Source organism: Papio anubis, chromosome 1 (assembly GCF_008728515.1).
Source record: "Papio anubis isolate 15944 chromosome 1, Panubis1.0, whole genome shotgun sequence".
NCBI classification, from domain to species: domain Eukaryota; kingdom Metazoa; phylum Chordata; class Mammalia; order Primates; family Cercopithecidae; genus Papio; species Papio anubis.
This window is the reverse complement of record NC_044976.1, coordinates 46,596,223-46,622,780: the sequence shown is the minus strand read 5'-3', so window position 1 is coordinate 46,622,780 and position 26,558 is coordinate 46,596,223. Positions and strand designations below refer to the sequence as shown.

The window sequence follows — 26,558 nt, the reverse complement described above, 5'->3', positions numbered from 1 at the left end:
AATTAAAGAGAAAGAGAAATACCTCATTACAAGAGAGTTAAGATGAGTTTAAAAGTCATAAATCTATGAAACTGTTGGCTTTCGAAAGATGACATAAAGACTCATGGCAAGTATTTTAGTCAGCTATCCTCAAATGATAAAGTAGTTATCTCAGAAACACTTTGATTTTGTTTCAAATACAAACACAGTAGAAAAGGGGTGGATTGGACGCTCCGTAATTTCAGAAAAATTGGTGTGATCATACCGGGTTAAAGACACGCTTATCTTCTTTTGTGATCTGATTCACTTTTCTGACAAGCTGAATATGTCAGGAATTCAACTGACACATTAACTTTCATAATCCTTTGATAGCATATTTGCCTTTTTGTTTAACATTTGAAAATTTTTGTGGTAAAATACACAGAACATAAAAGTTACAGTTTTTAACATTTTGAATATACTATTCTGTAGCATTCACATTGCTGTGCAGCCATTACTACCATTCATCTCCAAACTTTTTCATCATCCCGCTCTGAAATTCTGTGCCTCTCAAACACTAACTTATCATTATTTGAATAGCTTCTAAAACCCACATATGGAATGAGAAACATGTACTCAATCAGATCAAGAGTCTCATTTGAGAGACTAAAATCTGTGAGTTCTCTATAGCAATATTTCAAGACTGCATTTTCTATAACAACCTCACTCCTACCAACATCCATATTGGGCTTTCATTCCAATTTTGCTACAAATTACCTTGGAGTAATTTGTGTACAGGCAAAGAAGATATCCAGCACAGTCCACCACCTTTGCCTCTTAGCAAGAGTCTTGCCCACACTCTAGTCTTGTCCTTCAGTGAAAAGTTTGCATTCTTACCAAATGGGAGCCCCAGTCCTGTAAGCTACCATATCCTGATGGTTAATATTAATTTTGTCATATTTTACACCTGAAACCTAGACTGTCACCACCAGTGTTATTCATGTTATCTCTGGTAAAATGAATAAAAAGCCATAGTTAATAAACATAAAGCATAGCTGTTATCAACGCAATTGGTCACAAAACACTAAATGGGCTAATTGTAGCTGCCTTTTTCTACCACTCATACTGTGTTCTGCATGTCTTCAATCAGCAACTCAGTTAGATGAGGTTCTTAACCTGATGGAGTTCTTTAAATTTTTATTTCTGTGGACCTCAGCCTTTGACTGTCCTGACTGATTGGATTGCTTCAGTTGTCTATAAGCCAGGACTATTGGTCAAGGTACTATTTGACTTCTGGATCGATCTCCCCAGCTCTCCAGTTGCCCATATTTCTGGCTCTTGGTTCAGTGATGTGAGAAGTTCAAAATGGCTAGAGGGCAGTCTCAGCTTCTAACTCATCAGATTATTAACTGTGTTCCATGGTGGAAACATTTCACTGTGAGATCCTGGAACCTCCAACCACACTGAGGTTGAAGATATAAGAAGGGAAGCAAAATTTTTCAAGTAAGTAATAAAGCCACATAGTGAGAGTATTACCTCCCAGGTGACATTTTCCAGCCCTGTGCATTCTACCACAGGAGAAATGGCACAATTTTTTAACCATTAATTTAAGGCATATTCGACATGTCATAGGGCTAGTGTCCTACCTAAGCATATATGAGTCTATCAAGTCAGGTGTATCTGGGTCACAAGCGTGTAGTAAGACTAGAGATTTTCCTGATCTTGAGCCCATTGCTGTGCTTCCTTTGCTGTAAAATGATTCTCTTGGTGAGAGGCAATGTCATATGGGATACCATGGGGTGAAAAGGGCATTGAGTATGTACATGGTTGGTTGTACATTAAAAAGCACTGCTGGCAGATCCAATGATAGAGTAAGTATCAATCCCTTCAAGAATAATTAACATCTCTTTTATTATGGACTTGACCATCTAACCTGCTAGTTCTCTGAAAATTAAAAGCTGAATACTCAGCAGAGGTGATAGCCAAATCATCCCAATTGCAAGAAAATCTACACTTTTGATCCCATGTGTGGCTTCTCCATGTGTGTCCGTATGTTCTTGCCCAATATCTTCAAGTCCCAGACTGTCCTCCAATTCCTTTTTTTTTTTTTGAGACGGAGTCTCGCTCTGTCACCCAGGCTGGAGTACAGTGGCCGGATCTCAGCTCACTGCAAGCTCTGTCTCCCAGGTTTATGCCATTCTCCTGCCTCAGCCTCCCGAGTAGCTGGGACTACAGGCGCCCGTAACTTAGCTTAAGAAACTTTGTGAGGGGCAGCATTTAGCTGTTGCTCCAACTCTGCCATCTTTAAAACCAGACACTGGACTCAGTCCTCTGCTGCATGTCTTATGGCTAGGGAGAAGATGAAGGACTCCTCTAAAGCTGCAGTGGAGACCTCTGGGTTCTCCAAACATGTTCTCAATTGTATATTCATAGCTTTTAATTTCCCCTTTTCTTTAAGTCCATCTTTAGGGAAGTCTGAAGAAAGTAGAGGACTCCACGGTCTTTACAATTACTACTTTTGCTGTAACAATCAAGTCACTTTCTTTTCTTCTCTGTGCCTTCCTCCTTACTTGCAGTTAGTTAATCCTGTACCACAAATATTGACAAATTGAGTACATTTGGCACCATGGTATGCTACACATTGCCCTTGCTCATTTCCCTCCAGCAAAAAGGTTAGCTGTGCCCTTCTCAAATACATGAGGCTATCATGCATTCATGAATATCAGAATCATATTTTAAGGCTTTCTTTCTAGGACACACTTTCAATACTGATTCCTGTATCAGCCATGGCTCTAGTAAAGAAACAGACGTCATGCTTAAATTTTTAAAACATTCTAATAAAAGATTGTTTACAAATGTGTGAGCAAGGTGTAGGGAAACCCTGAGGAGTAGTGCATATCCTGAAGCTAAAATAAAATCCTGAGGAGAGCGCATATCCTGGCTGTCACCACCCACAAATCTATAGGAGCAGCGGCAGGAAGTAGTAACTAAAACCTGAAGAAGGTGAGGCTTTTTTGTTTTAATGGAAATTATGACTTTTGGGTGGGCATACAGCTCACCATAGCAATCCGGCAAGAGGGAGCTAAGAAAATAAATACTCCCACCTTGCTTTCTTTCATTCCTGCAATCTCCTGCTTAATATTCATGCTTGCAAATTTTACCAGAAGCCAGAGGGAGGGGTACTGATTACTGTAATCCTTAGAGCACAGCTTTCTGGTAAACAGATTGGGGCAGAGAATAATCGAGATTAGATCTGGTGGAGTAAGCATGAGCTATATAGCACATATCTAGACACACGGCAGGATATCATAACATATTCTGAGATTAGGAAATATAGTTCCTATACTTGATGACTTAAAAATCTAATGGTGCAGTCACGTACCTCAACAATTACAAATGAGTTTGTGTGTACAAAATTCAATATGATAAAGAAAAACAATTGCATAGAAACCTAAAATTTGACCCATCCAAAGCTCAAACACATTTCTTCCCAAGATTCTTGTCATGACTAATGACACACCCAGTTACACATACCAGAAACCCAGGAGTCATGTGAAAATACATCTCCACCATATCTTACATTCTTTCGTGGTGGCGGTTGCACAATTGTTGTATCTCATAGCATGATCTTGCATTCCTTCTCTAACATCACCCATGTGAGCTGGAATATTTATGGCAGCTTGCCAGCGGCATTTCTGTCTCTGTCCTCTGTCTAGCTTACAGAATGACACTTCAAATGTGTACATCTGGATAGAGTTGGCCATGATTTTACATTTTTTATTAATTGCCAAAGATAACATTTATTGAGAATTTGTTATGATTTACTTTTTTATCTAAACATTTTATATTAATTTAATACTATGGCATATATACTCTTACTAACTGCTTTTCTGATAGTTAACAGAGGCAGAGTGGTTACATAGATAATCAAGGTCACACAACTCTTAAGTAGTAGAGCAATGATTGAGTCTGGTTTCAAAGCCTTGGCTTTTTATCACTCTTAAGCACTAAACTACAATATACTAAAACTGTTGAGAAAATTAATACTTTATAGTTCTTAAGTTATTTATAGTAAACTTCTTATTATAGTACTTATTGGGCACCATTATGACCACTTTACATATAACATCTTCATCAACTCCAATAATAAACAGAATGAGGAAGAAATTAGTATCCCTTATTTACAGCTGAAAAAATAGTCACAGAGTTTTAGTAACATGCCTCAGTTCATACAACTAAATAGTAAAGACAAAATTTAAACTTAGCAGGATCTTGCTTTTAACCACTATGCATACTGCCTCCGATCATAGAGGAAAAACACTAAATTCATTACCCTAGCACATGAAGCCCTTCTCTGCCTCACTCCTTAATCTTACTAGACACACACATTCCTCAATTCTCCTTGTCCAGTAAGGTTTCTGCATATTGAATCTGGTGTATGTTTTTATTCCCTTTACACTGTATGAAATGACCACCTCATCCTTCAAAATGTAGACACCATCTCACTAGTAAAGCCTCATTTTGTGGACTTTCTCCCTGCCATGATACTGCAAAGTGCATTGCTCTCCAGGGTTACAAGACCTGCCCACGTGCATAGTGTGGCATTTTCACATTATTGTTACCATCCGAGTGTCTGTCCACTTCTCTATAACCCTGATATCTATCAAATCTCTTTTTTGAAGAATAAATAGATAATGATCACACTTGTCTGCTAAATTAAAAGCCAAAGCATTATAGAACCGATGAAAAATCTTCATGTTAGAGTGAAATATACAATTCTATTTCTCCCTTTGTTCTAAATGGCCAAATAGAGCCATACATCTATCTCTAATTGTGAGTTCTTCAGAAGAAGAAAATTCAGTGGAATTGCAATAACTAAAGAAAAGAAAGGCATAGTCTCTTGTAAAGTGCCCACTTGATCCATCCCACCAAAATAATAAAGTTAAATCTGTCTTCAAACTTTTCTTTGAACCTAAATGTAACTAAAAGTGGCAGGTGTGTAGGCTCCTAAGGCTTTGGAGAACAGGGCCTATTCCCTAGACCTGCTGCCACTTTCTCTGAAGAAGCAGGTCATCTGATGAAGTTTACAATACCAGAAGACAAATGACGTCTAGCTTGTGAGGAAGAAATCCTTCAATGGGAAAGAAGCCTCTGGCTGGACGTGGTAATTTTTATCATATTTTATTATGACATTCATTATATGAATATTCTTACAAGTAGGGTTGCCAGATTTAGAAAATAAAAATTATATGATGCTAAATAGTGTACAAGAAATATTGACACTAAAATATTATGCATTGCTTATCTGAAATTCAGCTGGAGGTTCTACATTTTATCTGGCATCTCTCTCTGACAGTTACTCACTGCAGAGAGATGTGGAGATACATGATATCTGTGACATATTACTTCTGTTCTCACTGTTTCTGAACTTGCCTCTTTTCTTATCACAGGTGTAATGGAAACTGCAGGACTATCTTCTTTCAGATATTTAATTGTTACGAATCTCCTTCAGCTGATAGCACCAAGTTCAGGTATGACTCTTACCCATATGGGCCTTTGCAATTTCAAGTGTGCCAGAAAAAGCAAGGATCAAACAAAAGGGACCAGCTCTTTTGAGCATAGTTCCTTAGGTTTAATTCATAGTTATGTAATGAGGACATGTACTGTAGGACTCATCTTACGGTTATGCATAAAGAAAGAGTAATATTCTCTCTGGCCATGAAAATAAATATTTCTAATATGCCTTCTTTTTCAGAGTTAATATTTCTGGTGTTAAACAGACATTTTATTTCTGGTTAACTTTTGAATTAGAAATGGATTTGAAATGTATGTAATAACTTTAACAGTGTCAATTGGGTTTATTATCATTGTGTTTCTCATTGGAACTATTGCTGCATCTTGTTATGCTAATACATTTTATAATATTAAAGTACCATTTTGTTCTACGTGATTGGGCTAGAAGCAAATTTTTACGTGATTTTAAATTCTACTTACTAATATGAAGAATTCTTACATAAATTTCAAAGTTGTATTTTTTGTGCTCTATTTGACAGGTCTGCATGTTAATGTATACCAACTTTGTCAAATAATTTAGGAAGCTTACTCTTTTTCTATTCTCTTCAAAAATGTATATAACTGAAAATCTGTTATGATTTTATTTTTAAAAGTTGTTTTAAATGAACTAGTCTGTAATCTACTTAAGAGACAATTCTGTATGTTTTTTTGAGAAACTTGAAGTAACAGAAACGTATTCACTATAATTATACTTCAGAATACAGTTACTAATATTTCATACCCGCTCTACCCCAAATCCCAAATATACAACTTTGGCAACAATTTGTGTCACCTGCTTTTTAAAGGTTACCTGATTATTGATGTAGTGTAATTTCCAATATTTTAAGTCAATTCTATTCATTTATCTTTGTCCATAAAACAGACTCCCTCATCAGGATAATAGTTTTGAATAGTTGTCTATTATTAACTGTTCCCTTATATTTCATTATCTTTTGTGTTATTTACCCCATTTCTTTTTAACATTGTTTGTAGGTATTTTTTACATTTTATTTTAATTTGGAAACCAGGGCTGTCATCTAGAGGTCTTTATTAAATGGATGGTATCAATTTCTAGTTTATTTCTGTTCCAAAATTTCTGAATTAATGTCCTCCTCTGAGTTTCTAATGTGATACTCCAATCCCACATTTTTGAGAAGTACTTTTTTTCTTCAACTTTTAAGCTCAGGGGTACGTGTGTAGTATGTACAGGTTTGTTACATAGATTAAACATATGCCAGCCGGGTGCGGTGACTCACGCCTGTTATCCCAGCACTTTGGGAGGCCACGGTGGGCAGATCAGGAGGTCGAGAGATTGAGACCATCCTGGCCAACATGGTGAAACCCATCTCTACTAAAAATACAAAAATTAGCTGGATGTGGCGGCCGTGCCTGTAGTCCCAGCTATTTGGGAGGCCGAGGCAGGAGAATCGCTTTAACCCAGGAGGCGGAGGTTGCAGTAAGCCAAGATCGCACCACTGCACTCCAGCCTGGTGAGAGTGCAAGACTCCATCTCAAAAACAAACAACAACAACAACAACAACAACAAAATGTGCCATTGTGGTTTGCTACACAGATCATCCCACCACCTAGAAGTTAAGCCCAGCATCCATTAGCTATTGTTCCTGATGTTCGCCCTCCTCCCATCCCCCACCCTCTGACAGGCCCCATTGTGTGTTGTTCCCCTCCACGTGTTCTCATCATTCAGCTCTCACTTATACATGAGAACATGTGGTGGTTCGTTTTGTGTTCCTGCATTAGTCTCCTGAGGATAATTGCTTCCAACTTTATCCATATCCCTGCAAAGGATATGCAAACTTCTTCCTTTTTATGGCTGCATAGTATTTCATGGTAACACATTATCTTTATCTAGCCTGTCATTGATTAACATTTGGGTTGATTCCATGCTTTTCCTATTGTGAACAGTGCTGCAATGAATATACACATGGATGCATCTTCATAATATAATTATTTATAGTCTTTTGGGTTTATACCAAGTAATGAGATTGCTGGGTTAAATGGTATTTTTGGCTCTGGGTCTTCGAGGAATTACCACACTATCTTCCACAATGGCTGAATTAATTTACACTCCCACAAACAGTGTAAGGCTCCCCAGAAGGCTTAAATAGCAGGACTTTCCAGCACAAGTTGCTGCAATTCTGGCAAAGTGGGAGGTTAGATCACTTTATATACCCCTAGGAAAGGGACTGAATCCAGGGGCTGAGCAGCAATGATCTGCGGGTTCAGCTTCCATCACACCTCACAGGGTAAGACTCATTGGCTTGGAACTCCAGCCAGCTACTAGTAGCAATGTTACATCTCCCTGAGGTAGAATTCCCAATATCATTAAAATGGCAATACTGCCGAAAGTAATTTACAGATTCAGTGCTATTCCTATTAAACTACCATTGACATTCTTCACAGAACTAGCAAAAACAATTTTAAAATTCATATGACTCAAAAAAGAGCCTGAATAGCCAAGGCAACTCTAAGCAAAAAGAACAATGCTAGAGGCATCATGCTGCCCAATATCAAAATATACTATAGCACTACAATAACCAAAAAAGCATGGTACTGGTACAAAAACAGAGAACTCAGAAATGAGGCCATCTAATCTTCAACAAAGCTGAAAAAAACAAACAATGGATTTCCTCTTCAATAAATGGTGCTGCGATAACTGGGTAGCCATTTACAGAAGACTGAAACTGGGACTCTTTTTTTACACCACATACAAAAATTACTCAAGATGGATTAAAGACTTAAATGTAAAATCCAAAACTGAAAATCCTGGAAGACAATCCAAGCAATACCAATCTGGACACAGGAATAGACAAAGGTTATATGATAAAGAGGCAAAGGACAATTTCAACAAAAGCAAAAATTGGGATATAATTAAACTAAAGAGCTTCTGCACAGTAAAGGAAACTGTCAACAGAGTGAAGAGATAACCTACAAAATGGGAGAAAATTTTTGCAAACTATGCATCTGACAAAGGTCTAATATCCATTATCTATATGGGACTTAAACAAGTTTAAAAGAAAAAAAATTATTACACAGTGGGCAAAGGACTCTAACAGATGCTTTGCAAAAAAAGACATACATGTGGCCAACAATCATATGAAAAATGCTCAACATCACTTATCATTAGAGAAATTCAAACCACAATGAGATATCATCTTACATTAGTCAGAATACAATTATTAAAAAGTCAAAAAATAACAGGTGCTGGCAAAGTTGCAAAGAAAAAGAAACACTTATATACTGTTGGCGGGAGTGTAAATTATTTCAACCATTGTGGAAAGCAGTGTAGTAATTTCTCAAAGAGCTAAAATAAGAACTACCATTTGATCCAGCATTTCCATTACTGGATATATACCCAGAGGAATATAAATTATTCTACCAAGAAGACACATGTATGCAAATGTTCACTGCAGCACCATTCACAATAGCAAAGAGATATAATCAACCTAAATGCTCATCAATGACAGATGGGATAATAAAAATGTGGTATGCATACACCATGGAATACTATGCAGTCATTAAAAAATCATGTCTTTTGTAGGTACATTGATGGAGCTGAAGTCTATTATCTTTAGCAAACAAATGCAGGAGCTAAATTATGAAAACTCATGAAACACATACTGGGGCTTACTTAAGGATGGAGGGTGGAAGGAGGGAGAGGAACAGAACAATAAGTCTTGGGTACTAGGCTTAGTACCTGGGTGATGAAATAGTCTGTCCAACAAACCCCCATGACATGAGTTTGCCTATGTAGCAAACCTGCACATGTACCCCTGAATGTAAAATAAAAGTTGAAAAAAAACATACATAGGAATAAAATTATGTAAGGAGATGAAAAATCTGTACACTGAAAACTATAACACATTGATGAAACAAGTTATAGAAGACACAAATAAATGGAAGGATATCACATGTTCATGAATTGGAAGATTTAATGTTGTGAAAATATCCATACTACCCAAAGTGATTTACAGATTTAGTTAAATCCTTATCAAAATTCCAATGGTGTTTTTTACAAAAATAAAAAAAAAAACCTAAAATTTGTATGGAACCACAAAAGACACTGAACAGCTAAAGCAAGCTTGAGCAAGAAGTACAAAGCTGGTATCATTAAACTTTCTGATTTCAAACTATGTTACAAAGCTATAGTAATCAAAACAGCATCATGCTGTCATAAAAGCAGACATGCAGACCAATAGAACAAAATACAAAGTCCCAAAATAAATCCATACATATATTGTGAAATAAGTTTTGATACAGACATCAAGAACACACAATAGAGGAAAGATAGACTCTTCAGTAAATGGTCCTGGGAAAACTGAATATCCATATATGAAAAATGAAGTTGGACACTTCTCTTCTTACATCATCCACAAAAGTCAATTCAAAGTGGATTAAACACTTAAAGGTAAGACCTGAAACTGTGGCATTCCTAAAAGAAAACATAAAGAAAAAGCTTCTTGACAGTGGTCTTAACAATGATTTTTTTTTGGATTTGGCACCAAAAGTACAGGTAACAATAACAAACAAGTAGGTCTACATCAAAGTAAAAATCTGCACAGCAAAAGAAACAATCAATAAAATAACAATCAATCAACCTATAAAATGGGATTAAATATTTGTAAAACATATTGCTTAAGTGCTTTTGAATATTTTTCTTACCTTAATACATTATTTATTATTCTCAAAATATATGTATAACAGCTATTATATCAGTCTTATATATTATATACATAAAATCAATATGTTAATTAGTTTATGGACTATAATTGTTTCAAGCTTATAAAATAAATGAATAATTTGTATACCTTTATAATCTTATAAAAATCCTTTTCAATTACTCTTTTTAATTTAATGAAACATTCTTATAATAAAATTAGTCCTATATGAAAGCGAAGCATTTCCAGAGATAATACACCAATAAGTGAACATTTCTGTGACTTCCAAAAACCATGGGAATCTGCTGAACTCAGCACTTTAGTCTCCACAATTTATTTAACTTTGTCATTCAGAGAATTTCATTAGTGTGTTCTTAGTTCTGATTCAATCATGCAGATCTCACATAGGAACTTTTCAAATTACCAAGAAGTTAAAAGAGAAGCAAGATTGCTTAAAAACAAGCCATATTTGCGATAACTCTATTCCTTAGAATCACCATATGTCCCTCCTAGTTTATTCTCTCTTATATTTTAAACCCAAAGGATTAACTCTCAAAATTCCAATTCAAATCTAACCTTCTCTGGAAATCTTTCCCCAAGGTGTTAGTTTCACACCAAACTTATTCTTCCCTGAAGTTTTGATTAAATTCTAATATCTTATTATATTAAAGTCTCATGTAGACATTTATACATTGCCTTGGATTAACTTTGCACTGAGTTAGAAAAGTACATTATGCCTAAATATATTGCTTTTCTCTATGTTTTATACTAGACTATATATATAGTGATCACAAAATTACAAATTAAGACACAAGTATTAAGACAGCACTACATAATTACCATAATGGTTAAATTGAAAACATTGACTTCCATTACAATAATATAATAATCTTTTTTATATCAATGGTAATTATGATTTCTATATAATTTCAAATATTAACAAAATATACAGCTGCTATTTTCCAGGTGTTTGTTTTTCCATTCTTTTAAACAAAAACTGCTTTTAATCATTATGTTTTTTATATATTCTTAAGTTTTGTGGGTACATAGTAGATGTATATATTTATGGGTTACATGAAATGTTTTTATACAGGCATACTATCAATAATAATCACATTTGGGTAAATGAGGTATCCATTGCCCCAAATATTTATAATTTCTTTGTGTTACAATAAAATTATACCTAATTATACTCCTTTGATTACTTTTAAATGTGCAATAAATTATTGTTGACCAGCTACCCAGCTGTGCTATCAAATACTAGATCTTATTCATCCTGACTATATTTTCATAACCATTAGCCATCCTCATGTTATCTCCCCTTCCTGGCTAATCTCCCTAGACTCCAGTAATTGCCATTCTACTCTCTATCGCCATGAGTTCAATTGTTTTGCTATTTTTAGCTCCTACAGATAAGTGAGAACATTGGAAATTTGTCTTTCTGTGCCTGGCTTATTTCACTTAACATAATGACCTCCAATTCTACCAGCGTTGTTTCAAATGACAGAATCTCTTTGTTTTTATGGCTGAATAGTGCTCCCTTGTGTATATGTGCCACATTTTCATTATCCATTTCTCTGTTGATGGTCACTTAGGTTGCTTCCAAGTTTATCTACTATTGTGAACAGCACTGCAATAGAAATGAGAGTCCAGATATGTTTTCCATATAATGATATCTTTTCTTTGAGGTATATACCTAGCAGTGGAATTCCTGGATCATACAGTAGTAATTCTATTTTCACTTAATTGAGGAACCTCCACACTGTTCTCCATAGTGATTGTACTCATTTACATTTCCACCAACAGTGTATGAGAATTTCTTTTTCTCCACATCCTTGCCAATGGTCTTTTGGATAAAGGCCATTTTAACTGGAGTGAGATTACATCTCATTGTAGTTTTCATTTGCATTTCTGTGATGAGCTGATGCTGAGCTTTTTGCCATTTGGATGTCTTTTTATATACCTTTTTGCCATTTGGATGTCTTCTTTTGAGAAATAGATATTTAGATTTTTTTTCATTTTTTAATCAGATTATTAGATTTTTTCTTATTGAGTTGTTAGAATTTTGCAGAGTTTCTCCAATGTTTCTTGTAGTAATTTCATAGTTTGAAGTAAGTCTTCAGACCATTTTATTTTATTTTTGTATATTTTGAGAGATAGGAGTCTAATTTCATTCTTCTCCATATGGATATCCAGTTTTCTCAGCACCATTTATTAAGGATACTGTCCTTTCCCCAATGTATCATCTTGGCAACTTCAACAAAAATGAGTTTGCTGTAGATGTATGGATTTCTTTCTGGGTTCTCTATTCTGTTTTCTCTGTCTATGTGTCTGTCTCTATGCCAGTATCATGCTGTTTTGGTTACTATAGCTTTGTAGTATAATTTGAAGTCAGGTAATGTGATGCCTCCAGTTTTTTACCTCTTTGCTCAGGATGGCTTTGGTTATTCTGGGTGTTTTGTAGTTTCATATAAATTTTGGGATTGCTTCTTCTACTTCTGTGAAAAAAATGTCATTGGTATTTTGATAGAAATTATATTCAATCTGCAGATTGTATTGGGTAGTATGGACATTATAACAATATTCACTCTTCCAAACCATAAACATGAAATATCTTTCCATTTTTTGGTGTCCTCTTCTATTTCTTGCATCAGTGTTTTATAGTGTTTATTGTAGAGATCTTTCACTTTTATGGCTAAGGCTTCTTTTTAGTTTTTAAATTTTAAATATTGTGGGTACATAGTAGGTATATATAGTTATGAATTACATAAGACATATTGATACAGGCATAAAATGTGTAATATTCATGTCAGGGTATATAGTATATCCATTACTTTAAGCATTTATTCTTTATGTTTTAAACAAATCAATTATGCTATGCTAGTTATTTTTAAATATACAATTAAGTTTTGTGGGTTTTTAAATTTGTTTTTACTAAGGTTAACCAGATGTGCTAGTAAATACCAGGTCTTATTTATTCTTTCTAACTATTACTTTGCACTCATTAACCATCCCTCCTTCTCCACTCCACCTGCAACTACTATTTCCAGCCTTTAGTAACCATCTTTCTACTTTCTATCTCACTGATTTCAATTTTTTAAATATTTTTAGCTCCCACAGATAAGTGAGAACACGTTGAGAGAGGAGGTAGAAAGAAACTAGCTAGGCAGACAAGGCAAAGAGTCCTTGGCAGAACTTCTCTTCTAAAAAAGAGCAGTCTGGAAGATCAGGCTGCAAACATAGATAAGGAAGCTGGAATCTTGTTCAGGGGGATGCCTGCAGTTGCACCAGTAGAAAGGATTACCTGGGGCCAAGCATGTGAAACATGAGGGCACCACCTCCCCTTTTCTAGCACATGCACAGTAGGAAAGAGAGAAGCTACATGAAGTAGCTCAGGCCAAGGACCTGCCGGGGTAATAAAAGGTCAGGACAGGGGCTGCCAGATATTCACACTCTATGCAGATGGCACACCTAATCCTAAATGGTTTTTCTTGTCCTATATAGCTAAGATACCCCCTCCCACTAGCTCATTTATAAAAACCCTTGCATTTCACTGTGGAATGGCAACCCTTTAAGGGACCCCTCTCTGCAGCAAGAGGCTGTTATCTTTCTTTCACCTATTAAATTTCTGCTCTAACCTCACCTTTCATGTGTCCACATCCTTGATTTATTCAGTCAGGAGACCAAAAACTTCGGATGCCACCCCAGGCAACGAGGCCATTAAATGTGAAGTTGTCTTTCTGCACCTGGTTTATTTCACTTAGCATAATAACCTCCAATACCATCTATGTTGTTGCAAATGACAGAATCTCTTTCTTTTTATAGCTAAATAGTATTCTTTTTTGTGTATGTGTCACATTTTCATTATCCATTTGTCTGTTGATGGCCATGTAAGTTGCTTCCAAATCTTAGCTATTGTGAACAGTGCTGAAATAAACCTGGCAGTGCATATTTCTTCAATATACTGATTTCCTTTCTTTTGGGTATATACCTAGCAGGAGAATTGCTGGATCCTATGGTAGCTCTATTTTTTATACATACACTTTAAGTTCTGGGGTACATGTGCAGAACTTGCAGCTTTGTTACATAGGTATACACATGCCATGGTGACTTGCTGCACCCATCAACCCATCACTTACATTAGGTATTTCTCCTAATGCTATCACTCCCCTAACCCCCCACCTCCCAACAGGCCCCAGTATGTGATGTTCCCCTCCCTGTGTCCATGTGTTCTCATTGTTCAATTCCCACTTATGAGCAAGAACATGCAGTGTTTGGTTTTCTGTTCCTGTGTTAGTTTGCTGAGAATGATGTTTTCCAGCTTCATCCATGTCCCTGCAAAGGACACAAATGCATCCTTGTTAATGGCTGCCTAGTATTCCTTGGTGTATATGTGCCGCATTCTCTTTATCCAATCTATCACTGATGGACATTTGGGTTAGTTACAAGTTTTTGCTATTGTGAATAGTGCCGCAGGAAACATACACATGCATGTGTCTTTAGAGTAGAATGATTTATAATCCTTTGGGTATATACCCAGTAATGGGATGGCTGGGTCAAATTGTATTTCTAGTTCTAGATCCTTGAGGAATCGCCACACTGTCTTCCACAATGGTTGAACTAATTTATACTCCCACCAACAGTGTAAAAGCGTTCCTATTTCTCCACATCCTCTCCAGCATCTGTTGTTTCCTGACTTTTTAATGATCATCATTTCAACTGGTGTGAGATGGTATCTCATTGTGGTTTTAATTTGCATTACTCTGATGACCAGTGATGATGAGCTTTTTTTCATATGTTTGTGGCTGTATAAGTGTCTTCTTTTGAGAAGTGTCTGTTCATATCCTTTGGCAACTTTTTGAGGAGGTTGTTTGTTTTCTTGTAAATTTGTTTAAGTTCCTTGTAAATTCTGGATATTAGCCCTTTGTCAGATGGATAGACTGCAAAAATTTTCCCCCATTCTGTAGGTTGCCTGTTCACTCTGATGATATTTTCTTTTGCTGTACAGAAGCTCTTTAGTTTAATTAGATACCATTTGTCAATTTTGGCTTTTGTTGCCATTGCTGTTGGTGTTTTAGACATGAAGTCTTTGCCCATGCCTATGTCTTGAATGGTATTGCCTAGGTTTTCTTCTAGGGTTTTGTGGTTTTAGGTCTTAGGTTTAAGTCTGTAATCCATCTTGAGTTAGTTTTTGCATAAGGTGTATTCAGTTTTCTGCATATGGCTAGCCAGTTTTCTCAACACCATTTATTAAATAGGGAATCCTTTCCCCATTTCTTGTTTTTGTCAGGTTTGTCAAAGATCAGATGGTTTTATATGTGTGAGGTTAATTCTGAAGCCTCCATTCTGTTGCATTGGTCTATATATCTGTTTTGATACCAGCACCATGCTGTTTTGGTTACTGTGGCCTTGTAGTATAGTTTGAAGTCAGGTAATGTGATGCCTCCAGCTTTGTTCTTTTTGCTTATGATTGTCTTGGCAATGAGGGCTCTTTTTTGGTTCCATATGAATTTTAAAGTAGTTTTTTCCAATTCTGTGAAGAAAGTCATTGGTAGCTTGATGGGTATCGCATCGAATCTATAAATTACTTTGCGCAGTATGGCCATTTTCACAATATTGGCTCTTCCTATCCTTGAGCATGGAATGTTTTTCCATTTGTTTGTGTCCTCTCTTATTTCATTGAGCAGTGGTTTGTAGTTCTCCTTGAAGAGGTCCTTCACATCCCTTGTAAGTTGGATTTCTAGGTATTTTATTCTTTCTGTAGCAATTGTGAATAGGAGTTCACTCATGATTTGGCTATTTGTCTATTATTGGTGTATAGGAATGCTTATGATTTTTGCAGATTGATTTTGTATCCTGAGACTTTGCTGAAGTTGCTTATCAATTTAGGAGATTTTAGGCTGAGATGATGGGGTTTTCCAAATATACAATCATGTCATCTGCAAACAGAGACAATTTGACTTCCTACTTTTAACATTTTGAAGAACCTTCAAACTGTTCTCCATAGTGGTTGTACTAATTTACATTCCCACCAACGGTGTATGAGGTTTTCCAATTTTCCACATCCTCTCCAGCATCTGGAGTGACATGATATTTCATTGTAGTTCTGATTTGCTTTTCTCTGATGGTCAATTATGTTGATCATCTTTTCACATACCTATTTACCATTCTTATATCTTCTTTTGGAAATGTCTATTGAGGTCTTTTTCCAGTTTTTTTAAATCAGATTATTAAAATTCTTTTTATAGAGTTGTCTTTTAATATATATATTCTGGTTATTAATCCCTTGTCAAATGAATAGTTTGCAGATATTTTCTCCCATTCTGGGGGTTGTGTCTTCACTATTTTGATTGTTTCCCTTGCTGTGCAGAAGCTTTTTAACTTGATGTAATCCCATTTGTTCACTTTTGCTTTGGTTGCTTATACCTGTGGGGTATTACTCAAGAAGTTTTTGCTCACTCCAATGTAATGGAGAGATTCCTTGATGTTTTAATTTAGTAATTTTATAGGTTGAGGTCTTAGATGTAAGTCTTTAATCCATTTTAATTGGATTTTTGTATATTGAGAGAAATAGGGATCTAGTTTCATTCTTCTGCATATGTATATCCAGTATTCTTGGCACCATTTATTGAACAAGCTTGTCTTTTCTCCAGTGTGTGTTCTGCACACCTTTGTCAAAAATGAGCTCACTGTAGATGCATGGTTATTTAACTGGGTTCTCTATTCTGTTCCATTAGTTTATGGACCTGTGTTTATACTAGTACCATGTCATTTTGGTTACTATAGTTCTGTAGCACAATTTGAAATAAGGTATTGTGATTCCTCCAGTTTTGTTCTTTTTGCTTAGGATAGCTTTGGCTATTCTGGGTCTTTGTGGTTCCATATAAATATTAGCATTGTTTTTACTATTTCTGTGAAGAATGTCATTGGTTTTTACATTTGTCCCCTGGGTTCAAGTGATTCTCCTGCCTCAGCCTCCTGAGTAGCTGAGATTACAGATACCTGCCACCATGCCCAGCTGATTTTTGTATTTTTAGTAGAGATAGGGTTTCACTGTATTGGCCAAGCTGGTCTCAAACTCCTAACCGCAAGTGATCCACCCACCTTGGCCTCCCAAAGTGCTGGGAGTACAGGCATGAGCCACCACATCTGGCCTTTGTTATTGGTGTTTAAATAACAATTGCATTAAATATGTAGATTGCTTTGGATAGCATAAACACTTTAACAATATTCATTATTCCAAACCATGAACATGAAATACCTTTCCTTTTTATTTTTTAACAGTGTCCTTTCCAATTACTTGAATCAACAATTTATGCTTTTCATCAGAGAGATCTTTCACTTCTTTGGTTAATTTATTTCTAGCTATTTTATTTTATGTGTAGCTATTGTTAATGGGATTACTTTCTTGATTTTGTTTTCAGATTGTTCACTGTTTGGCATATAGCAATGCTATTGATTTGTATATATTGATTTTGTATCCTGCAACTTTACTGAATTTATTGGTTCTAATAGGTTTGTGGTAGAGTCTTTAGGTTTTTCCAAACATTAGATTGTATCATCTGCAAACTAGGATAATTTGGCTTCGTCCTTTCCTGTTTGGATGCCCTTTGTCTTCTTCCTGTGTTTGATTGTTCTAGATAGAATTTCCAGTACTATCTTAAATAACAGTGGTGACAGTGGGCATCCTGGTTGTGTTCCGGATCTTAGAGAAAAGGCTTTCAGTTATTCCCCATTCAGTATGATACTAGCTATGGGTCTGTTGTATATGGCTTTTATTACGTTGATGTATGTTCTTTCTATATTTAGTTTTTTTATCAAATGCTTTTTCCCTTTATTCTATTGATATGATGTATTACATTGATTGATTTATGTATGTTAAATGATTCTTTCATCCCTGAATATATCTCACTTGGTCATGATGAATAACCATTTTAATGTGTTGTTGAATTTGATTTGCTAATATTTTGTTAAGTATTTTTTCATCAATATTCATCAGAGACATTGACCTGTAATTCTTTTTTATTTGTCATTGTCTGGTTTTGGTATCAGCATAATACTGGTCTTGAGTTTAGAAGTTTTTCGGAATACTTTGAGTATAATTAGTATTAGTTCTTTAAATGTTTGGTAGAATTCAGCAGTCTTCAAGTTAACTAATTTTTTCTTCTGCTTGATCAATTCTGCTATTAATAGACTCTGATTCTTTAGTATGACAACTGCATTTTTCAGCTTCAGAATTTCTGCTCCATTTTTTAAAATTATTTTAATCTCCTTGTTACATTTATCTGATAGAATTCTGAATTTTTTTTTCTGTGTTACGTTAAATTTCTTTGAGTTTCTTCCAAACAGCTATTTTGAGTTCTCTGTCTGAAAAGTCACATATCTCTGTTTCTCCATGAAGGAAAAGTCATGTTCTTCTGTGATATGGTTTAGCTCTGTTTCCCCCACCCAAATATCACCTTGAGTTTTAACAATCCTCACATATCATGAGAGGAACCCAGTGGGATATAATTGAATCCTAGGGGTGGGTTTTTCCTGTGCTGTTCTCATAATAGTAAATCTTACAAGATCTGATTGTTTTATAAAGGGGAATTTCCCTACACAAGCTCTCTTGTATGCCATCAAGATGTGTCTTGCTTCCCCTTTGCCTTCCACCATGATTGTGAGGCCTCCCCAGCCATGTGAAACTGAGTCAATTAAACCTCTTTCCTTTATAAATTACCCAGTCTTGGGTATGTCTTTATTAACAGTATGGGAAAAACTAATACTTTGTGGATTGTCTTGATGCTTGTAGATGTTTGTCAGTGTCTGGGCATTGGAAAGGTAGGTATCTTCTGTAATCTTCACAGTCTGGGCTTGTGTGTACCAGCTCTTTTTGAGAAAGCTTTCCATGTATTCAGAGGAATTTGGATAATGTTATCTAAGTCTTTGTTCACTGTAGCATATCTATTTTAAGGTGTACACAAGCCCATTAATGCTGTGGCTCTTGCAAACTCGTAGATGTGCCACCTTGGTGGTCTTTGGTAAGATCTGGGAGAATTTCCTGAATTAGCAAGCAAAGATTCTTGTTCTCTCCCCTTACTTTCCCCCAAACAGTCTATCTCCTTGTTGAGCTGCCTGTTGCTGAGGGAGGAGTGACACAAGCACCACTGTGGCTACCACTACTGGGGCTATGCTGCATCAGGCCTGAATCCAGCACAGTACTGGCTGTCACCCAAGGCCTGCAGTGACCACTGGCTGGCTACTGGCTATGTTTACCGAAGGTCCAAGTACTCTATAATCAGCAATTGGCAAATTCATCCATGCTTGCATTCTTCCCTTCGGGGCAGCAAGTTTCCCTTATTCCCATGTGGGTCCAGAGATGCTATCTGGGAGCCGGGGCCTGGAGTCAGAAACCTTAGGAATCGACCTGGTGCTCTATGCTGTTGCAGCTGAGCTGGCACTTATGCCACAAGACAAAATCCTTCCCACTTTTCCCTCACCTTTTCTCAAGCAGAGGAGTCTCTCCCCATGGCGACCACCACCCCAGGTCTGTGGCAAGTACTGTCTGGCTACTGTCAGTGCTCACTCAAGACCCAAGGGCTTTTCAGTCAGCTTGTGTCAATTGCTGCAAGTCTTGAGTGTCTCCCTTAAGGGGAGTGGGCCCCCCTTTGGCCCAGGGCAGGTGCAGAAACGCCATCCAAAAGCCAAGTCCTGGAATTGGAGACCCCCAAAGCCCAGCTAGTACCCAAGCTGCAAGACAAAGTCCCCTCAACTCTTTCCTTTTCTCAAACAAAAGGGGTCTCTCCCTGTAGCCACCACAGTTGGGAATGTTCTGGGTCACACCTGAAGCCAGTATGGCTCTAAGTCTTTACCAAGGCCTGTGACAAGTACTCTCTGGCTGCCACTACAAATTACTCAGGGACCAAAGGCTCTTTAGTTAGCAGGTGGTGAATCCTCCTAGGATGGGGTTCTTCCCTTTAAGGTAGGAAGTGCCCTTCCAGCCCAGAGTGTTTATAAAGATCGTTCAAGGGATACAGGATGAAAGGGGGACCTCAGAACCCTGCCTGATGCCCTGTTCTACTGTGACTAAGCTGGTATCTAAGTTGTAACACAAAGTTCTCTTTACTCCTCCACCTCCTCTCCTTAAGTAGAAGGAAAGAGTGTCTCCTGGAATTATCAGCTTCACTGCTTGTCTTTGGAGGAGAAGTCACACATGCACTCCCTTGGCCATCCGGCTGGTGTCTCACTAAGTCACTTATACCCCAAGTCCACTGGCTCCAAGCCCTGCACAGCACGAGGACTTTTCCAGGAACTGCAGCCCTTGTAACTGAGATAGCCTTTCAAGGGCTCTTAAGCCCATGGTATTAGGACTTGCCAGAACTCAGGTTCCAGCTACTGAGATGGATAATTTGCCTCTGGCTGGGACTGGTCTAAATGTTCCCTCCATTGGTTCTGGGCACCAGCTGAATTCTGCCCTGTGTTGCTTTCCACTCTGTCAGGAAAGCACTGAGTTCCAATACAAAATAGCACAGTCACTGTGCTCTCCCTCCTTTAAGCACAGAGATTCTCTCTCAATGCCACATGACCTTTGCTAGGCAATGGGGGAAGGATGTGTAGGCAGTTCAAGACTGTCTTTTCTACACTCTTCAGTGCCTCTTTCCTGAATATGATGTTAAAACCAGTTACTCTGATCAGTCACTTGATTTTTGGTTCTTATGAAAGTACTTTTCTGAGTAGATAGTTCTTCAATTTGGTGTTCCTGCAGGGGATACAATTGCTGAAGGCTTCTATTCAACCACCTTGCTCTCTCATTAAGTTTTAAGCATATGTCCTGAAAACCAAACATATTTTATTTTGTTATTTTATCCCATTTTAGTCTCAATTTAAAAACCAGAGATTTTAGTCATTTACATTTCTGATTTTCATATATTTACTTTATTTCAAGGAAATATTTAGATTTTATGACACATTTGTTTATTGCTATTACTTTTCTACATATTAGATATTTCTTTAGATTGAGATCCTAATTTTGATGCAATTACATTTGAATTAGGTAATTCTCATGTAAACTTGCAATGAAGATATATTGAGAATCTTTAAATTTCTATTTTCTTCCTATACATTGGTAATTATTTGACTTCACTCAAAAGTACAGACTTTTGGTCCAAATGCTTTTTCTTCAATGTTTTACATCACTGGTTCTACTGTCTTCAAGCCTCCTCTGTTTCAGATGAGAACCCTGATGTTCATAGTTGTACAAAATCTGTTAAGGAAGCAATCAGTGTTATTGATGGCATATTGATTTTAAATCTATTTAATTAAGATGGAGAAGGAGTGCACACAGAGGCCACAGCTATACTCACTGGCGTCTGCAACACAACAAAAATCAAGATCAAAATCTACATTTTCCAGACAGAACACAGTTGGATTAAGAAAATAATTTCTTTAATTGTAATGCAAGTAGCAAGAAGTTTAGATGTGGTCTCCATTTTTTCTCATTGTATAGCCCCCAGATCCCTAAAGAGATTACATTCATTTATTAGTCCCAGAAAGTACAAAGTAAAATGACTGCATAACTAATTCAGGTTTTGGAGCCATGACAAGAAGGGTGTAAAATAAAACTGCGTTGGTGTGAGCACAGACTTGCTGTTCCCTCAACTTTTTCTTGTAGTTGGCTGACATGTAGCTCTTACATGGGAATTGCTCACAGTTTGAATGGTGGGCTGCCCCTTCCTGCACACGTACCTTCTTTACCATGTCACAGCTTTAGTTGAAGGAAGAGTTCAGTGGAGATGTCAAGGAGAACCTTTTCTGTGGATCTACAGTAAACGTTCAACAATCAATTGATCAACAGCAAGGTGTGACTGAACTGGGGTCTTTTTCTGGTGCCACTGATTTTATTATTATCATTATTATACTTTAAGTTCTAGGGTACATGTGCACAACGTGCAGGTTTGTTACATATGTATACTTGTGCCATGTTGGCGTGCTGCACCCATCAACTCGTCAGCACCCATCAACTCGTCATTTACATCAGGTATAACTCCCAATGCCATCCCTCCCCCCACCCTTCCCATAATAGGCCCTGGTGTGTGATGTTCTCCTACCAGAGTCCAAGTGATCTCATTGTTCAATTCCCACCTATGAGTGAGAACATGCAGTGTTTGGTTTTCTGTTCTTGTGACAGTTTGCTGAGAATGATGGTTTCCAGCTGCATCCATGTCCCTACAAAGGACACAAACTCATCCTTTTTTATGGCTGCATAGTATTCCATGGTGTATATGTGCCACATTTTCTTAATCCAGTCTGTCACTGATGGACATTTGGGTTGATTCCAAGTCTTTGCTATTGTGAATAGTGCCGCAATAAACATACGTGTGCATGTGTCTTTATAGCAGCATGATTTATAATCCTTTGGGTATATACCCAGTAATGGGATGGCTGGGTCATATGGTACATCTAGTTCTAGATCCTTGAGGAATCGCCATACTCTTTTCCACAATGGTTGAACCAGTTTACCATCCCATCAACAGTGTAAAAGTGTTCCTATTTCTCCACATCCTCTCCAGCACCTGTTGTTTCCTGACTTTTTAATGATTGCCATTCTAACTGGTGTGAGATGGTATCTCATCGTGGTTTTGATTTGCATTTCTCTGATGGCCAGTGATGACGAGCATTTTTTCATGTATCTATTGGCTGTATGCATGTCTTCTTTTGAGAAATGTCTGTTAATATCTTTTGCCCACTTTTTGATGGGGTTGTTTTTTTCTCATAAATTTGTTTGAGTTCTTTGTAGGTTCTGGATATTAGCCCTTTGTCAGATGAGTAGATTGCAAAAATTTTCTCCCATTCTGTAGGTTGCCTATTCACTCTGATGGTAGTTTCTTTTGCTGTGCAGAAGCTGTTTAGTTTAATTAGATCCCATTTGTCAATTTTGGCTTTTGTTGCCATTGCTTTTGGTGTTTTAGACATGAAATCCTTGCCCATGCCAATGTCCTGAATGGTATTACCTAGGTTTTCTTCTAGGATTTTTATGGTTTTAGGTCTAACATTTAAGTCTCTAATCCATTTTGAATTTATTTTTGTATAAGGAGTAAGCAAAGGATCCAGTTTCAGCTTTCTACTTATGGCTAGCCAATTTTCCCAACACCATTTATTGAATAGGGAATCCTTTCCCCATTTCTTGTTTTTGTCAAGTTTGTCAAAGATCAGATAGCTGTAGATGTGTGGTATTATTTCTGAGGGCTCTGTTCTGTTCCATTGGTCTATATATCTGTTTTGGTACCAGTACCATGCTGTTTTGGTTACTGTAGCCTTGTAGTATAGTTTGAAGTCAGGTAGCGTGATGCCTCCAGCTTTGTTCTTGGTGCTTAGGATTGTCTTGGCAATGCGGGCTCTTTTTTGGTTCCATATGAACTTTAAAGCAGTTTTTTCCAATTCTGTGAAGAAACTCATTGGTAGCTTGATGGGGATGGCATTGAATCTATCAATTACCTTGGGCAGTATGGCCATTTTCACGATATTGATTCTTCCTATCCATGAGCATGATATGTTCTTCCATTTATTTGTGTCCTCTTATTTCACTGAGCAGTGGTTTGTAGTTCTCCTTGAAGAGGTCCTTTACATCCCTTATAAGTTGGATTCCTAAGTATTTTATTCTCTTTGAAGCAATTGTGAATGGAAGTTCATTCATGATTTGGCTCTCTGTTTGTCTGTTACTGGTGTATAAGAATGCTTGTGATTTTTGCACATTAATTTTGTATCCTGAGACTTTGCTGAAGTTTCTTACCAGCTTAAGGAGATTTTGGGCTGAGATGATGGGGTTTTCTAAACACACAATCATGTCATCTGGTGCCACTGATTCTTAAAAGTAGTTGGTGAAAGCCTATTCTCACACATGTTCTTTATAAGTAAAGGGAGATTTGCAGTATAGTGAAATGAGCAATTAGCAAGGCATAGGTAAGTCATAAAATGCTCCTGTCAGTTTGCTGAAATAAGGGAAAACGTGAATAACCCAAGCCACCAGTTTTTCAGAGTTATTTGAGCCTTTAACAGATATTTCAGAGTGAAAGCTAATCCTTCAAGAGATTCAGATAAAAGTACAGGATATACTTCCTTGGAGCTCTCACCCTTGCTGCTTCACTTACCTTTCAGAGTATAAAGTAGAACAAAAATGAGTAGGGTGAAGAACAACATTAGAATACCCAAGATTATGCATAAATCTTCTGTCCAAATACTATACAATAAGAACAGGTCATCTGAAACAGAGACTGAAAAAAGAGAAAGAAAAAATGCAAACAATTCATTATAAAGAAATAAAGACTTGAAAATATTCACAAATTAAGAATCCAGACATATAGAAGCCCACTTAATAAAGGAAAGAGGAGGTTGCGTAGGTTCATTTACTTGTTTTTTTCTGGGCCTATCTGAGGTTTTATGATGTCATAGAATATGTAGGTTGGTCGAGCCTGTGTGTGCAATTTGGATTGAACCATGAATACAATCTGTGAGAAGTCATCTCTACTCATTAATACACAGGAAACTGAAAATACGCTTTCATTTATTTTTACACTTTTGTTGAAGAAATGTAGAGGCAAAGTTTCTGAAAATGTCATAAGGACTCTGAGCAGTTGGATAAAACAAATTATTTTTAATTGCAGCTCAGTGGCAGAAGAGGAAATTTTAATATACAAAGTACACAGGATCATCATAATATTGGAGGAGGTCAAAGTCAATCAATTTAAGGAACAAATGGACAAAAGATGATAAAGAAGGTGCCATGATTACTAAACTCAAATCTTTAAAGGTTGTCATAGGGCTCAAACTCTAGAAGGACCAATAATAAAGTTACAGATGATACTTTTGATTTCATTAATGCAGAACATTGTGATGTTCACTGTTGAATCCCCAGTGTTTAGAAATGTGTTTGGTATATAGTAATCTCTTATTAAACATCTGTTAAGTGATTTAGAGCTACAAAGACAACATCCAGAGGAAATCAGAAAACAGTTACAAAACAATTTTAGATATTTCAAAGATGAAACAGGGTCCAAAAAATACCACCTGTACATATTATATTTAAAAATTGGATGAGACAAGCTAAGAAATATCTGCAGAACAAAAATTCTGGGTTTTTTTGTTTTTTTTTAAAATTTATTTATTATTATAATACTGTAAGTTGTAGGGTACATGTGCATAACGTGCAGGTTTGTTACATATGTATACTTGTGCCTTGTTGGTGTGCTGCACCCATCAACTCGTCATTTACATCAGGTATAACTCCCAATGCAATCCCTCCCCCCTCCCCCCTCCCCATGATAGGCCCCGGTGTGTGATGTTCCCCTTCCTGAGTCCAAGTGATCTCATTAGAACAAAAATTCTTAAAGGTAACTTTAGAAGAGGTACTTTGAAAAAGTAGTAAATAAAATTGATGATATCGAAACATAATGTCTGAACTTAAGAATTCAGAGCGGGTACCACAAAAATCACTCATATTTAGGAATTGATTACTAAACTTGATAATAAACTGGAAGGCATAAACATGGAGAGAAAAAGTCAAAAATAAAGAAGAGAAGTTAAGAGACATAGAGAATGGAGTAGAAAGTTCTGATTGACAGAATCTAAAGTTAAAAAGAAGACAAATTAAATAAAGGAGAAAAGGAAATACAGTTATGTGCCATATAATGACGTTTTGGTTAACAGTGAACCATATATATCACAGTGGTCTCATAAGATTATAATGGAGCTGAAAATTTTCTTTCATCTAGTAATGTCATCCTGAGGAATTAATTAATGAGCTGTTGGAACTGTAACAAGAATGCATAGCTGAGGAACAAGCAAGAGACAAGGAAACGGCAGGAGAAGAAAAAGAAGAACTTCTCAGGAAATCCAGAGTGAATGGTTTAGCAGAAGCTTTTGCAGACATCAACAAGCTCCTTAAAATATTTGAAAATATGAACCCCAATACTGAAAGAATTGCATTAATGAACAGGAATGTCTGTGGTACATTATCTGCTTACAAGCAAATCTACGATGAAAAAAAGAAAAAAATCAAGCAAACCACAATGGATGCTTCTGCAGAGACACCTCCTTTAAGAAGAGCCTCCAGCAGGTCCTTCAGGAATTATCACAGAAGAGAAAACATCCTTATCATAGGAGGTGACAGGTCCATATGTGCTATTGCCCTTGAAGATCTTCCAGGGGGACAAAATATGGAAGTAGAAAATGGTGATAGTGATGATCCTGACCCTGTGTAGGCCTAGGTTAAGGTATGTATTTGTATCTTAGTTTTTAACAAAAAAATGTTTTTAATTGTTTTATTTGAAAAAACTTCTAGAATAATGACATAAAGAAAGAAAACATTTTTGTACAACTGTACAATATATTTGT

At 36.7% G+C, this 26,558-nt stretch overlaps 1 protein-coding gene across 4 annotated transcripts in view; it reads right to left on the bottom strand.

Annotated features, from left to right (window-relative positions):
* Positions 1-9,508: 9,508 nt before the first annotated feature.
* The window catches only part of LOC101020381 (putative selection and upkeep of intraepithelial T-cells protein 1 homolog), a 63,313-nt gene continuing 46,263 nt past the window's right edge, over positions 9,509-26,558 (bottom strand). For 3 of the 4 annotated variants that reach the window (XM_031668413.1, XM_031668414.1, XM_031668424.1), the window contains 2 exons: positions 24,317-24,439; positions 9,509-9,961 (listed from right to left, as the gene is read on the bottom strand). In XM_031668413.1, the coding sequence (XP_031524273.1) occupies positions 9,924-9,961; positions 24,317-24,439 (161 nt within the window). In that variant the 3' untranslated portion in view covers positions 9,509-9,923. Of the gene's footprint in view, positions 9,962-18,872; positions 21,433-24,316; positions 24,440-26,558 lie in introns of those variants that run through there. The other variant, XM_031668431.1, reaches the window with a different exon arrangement.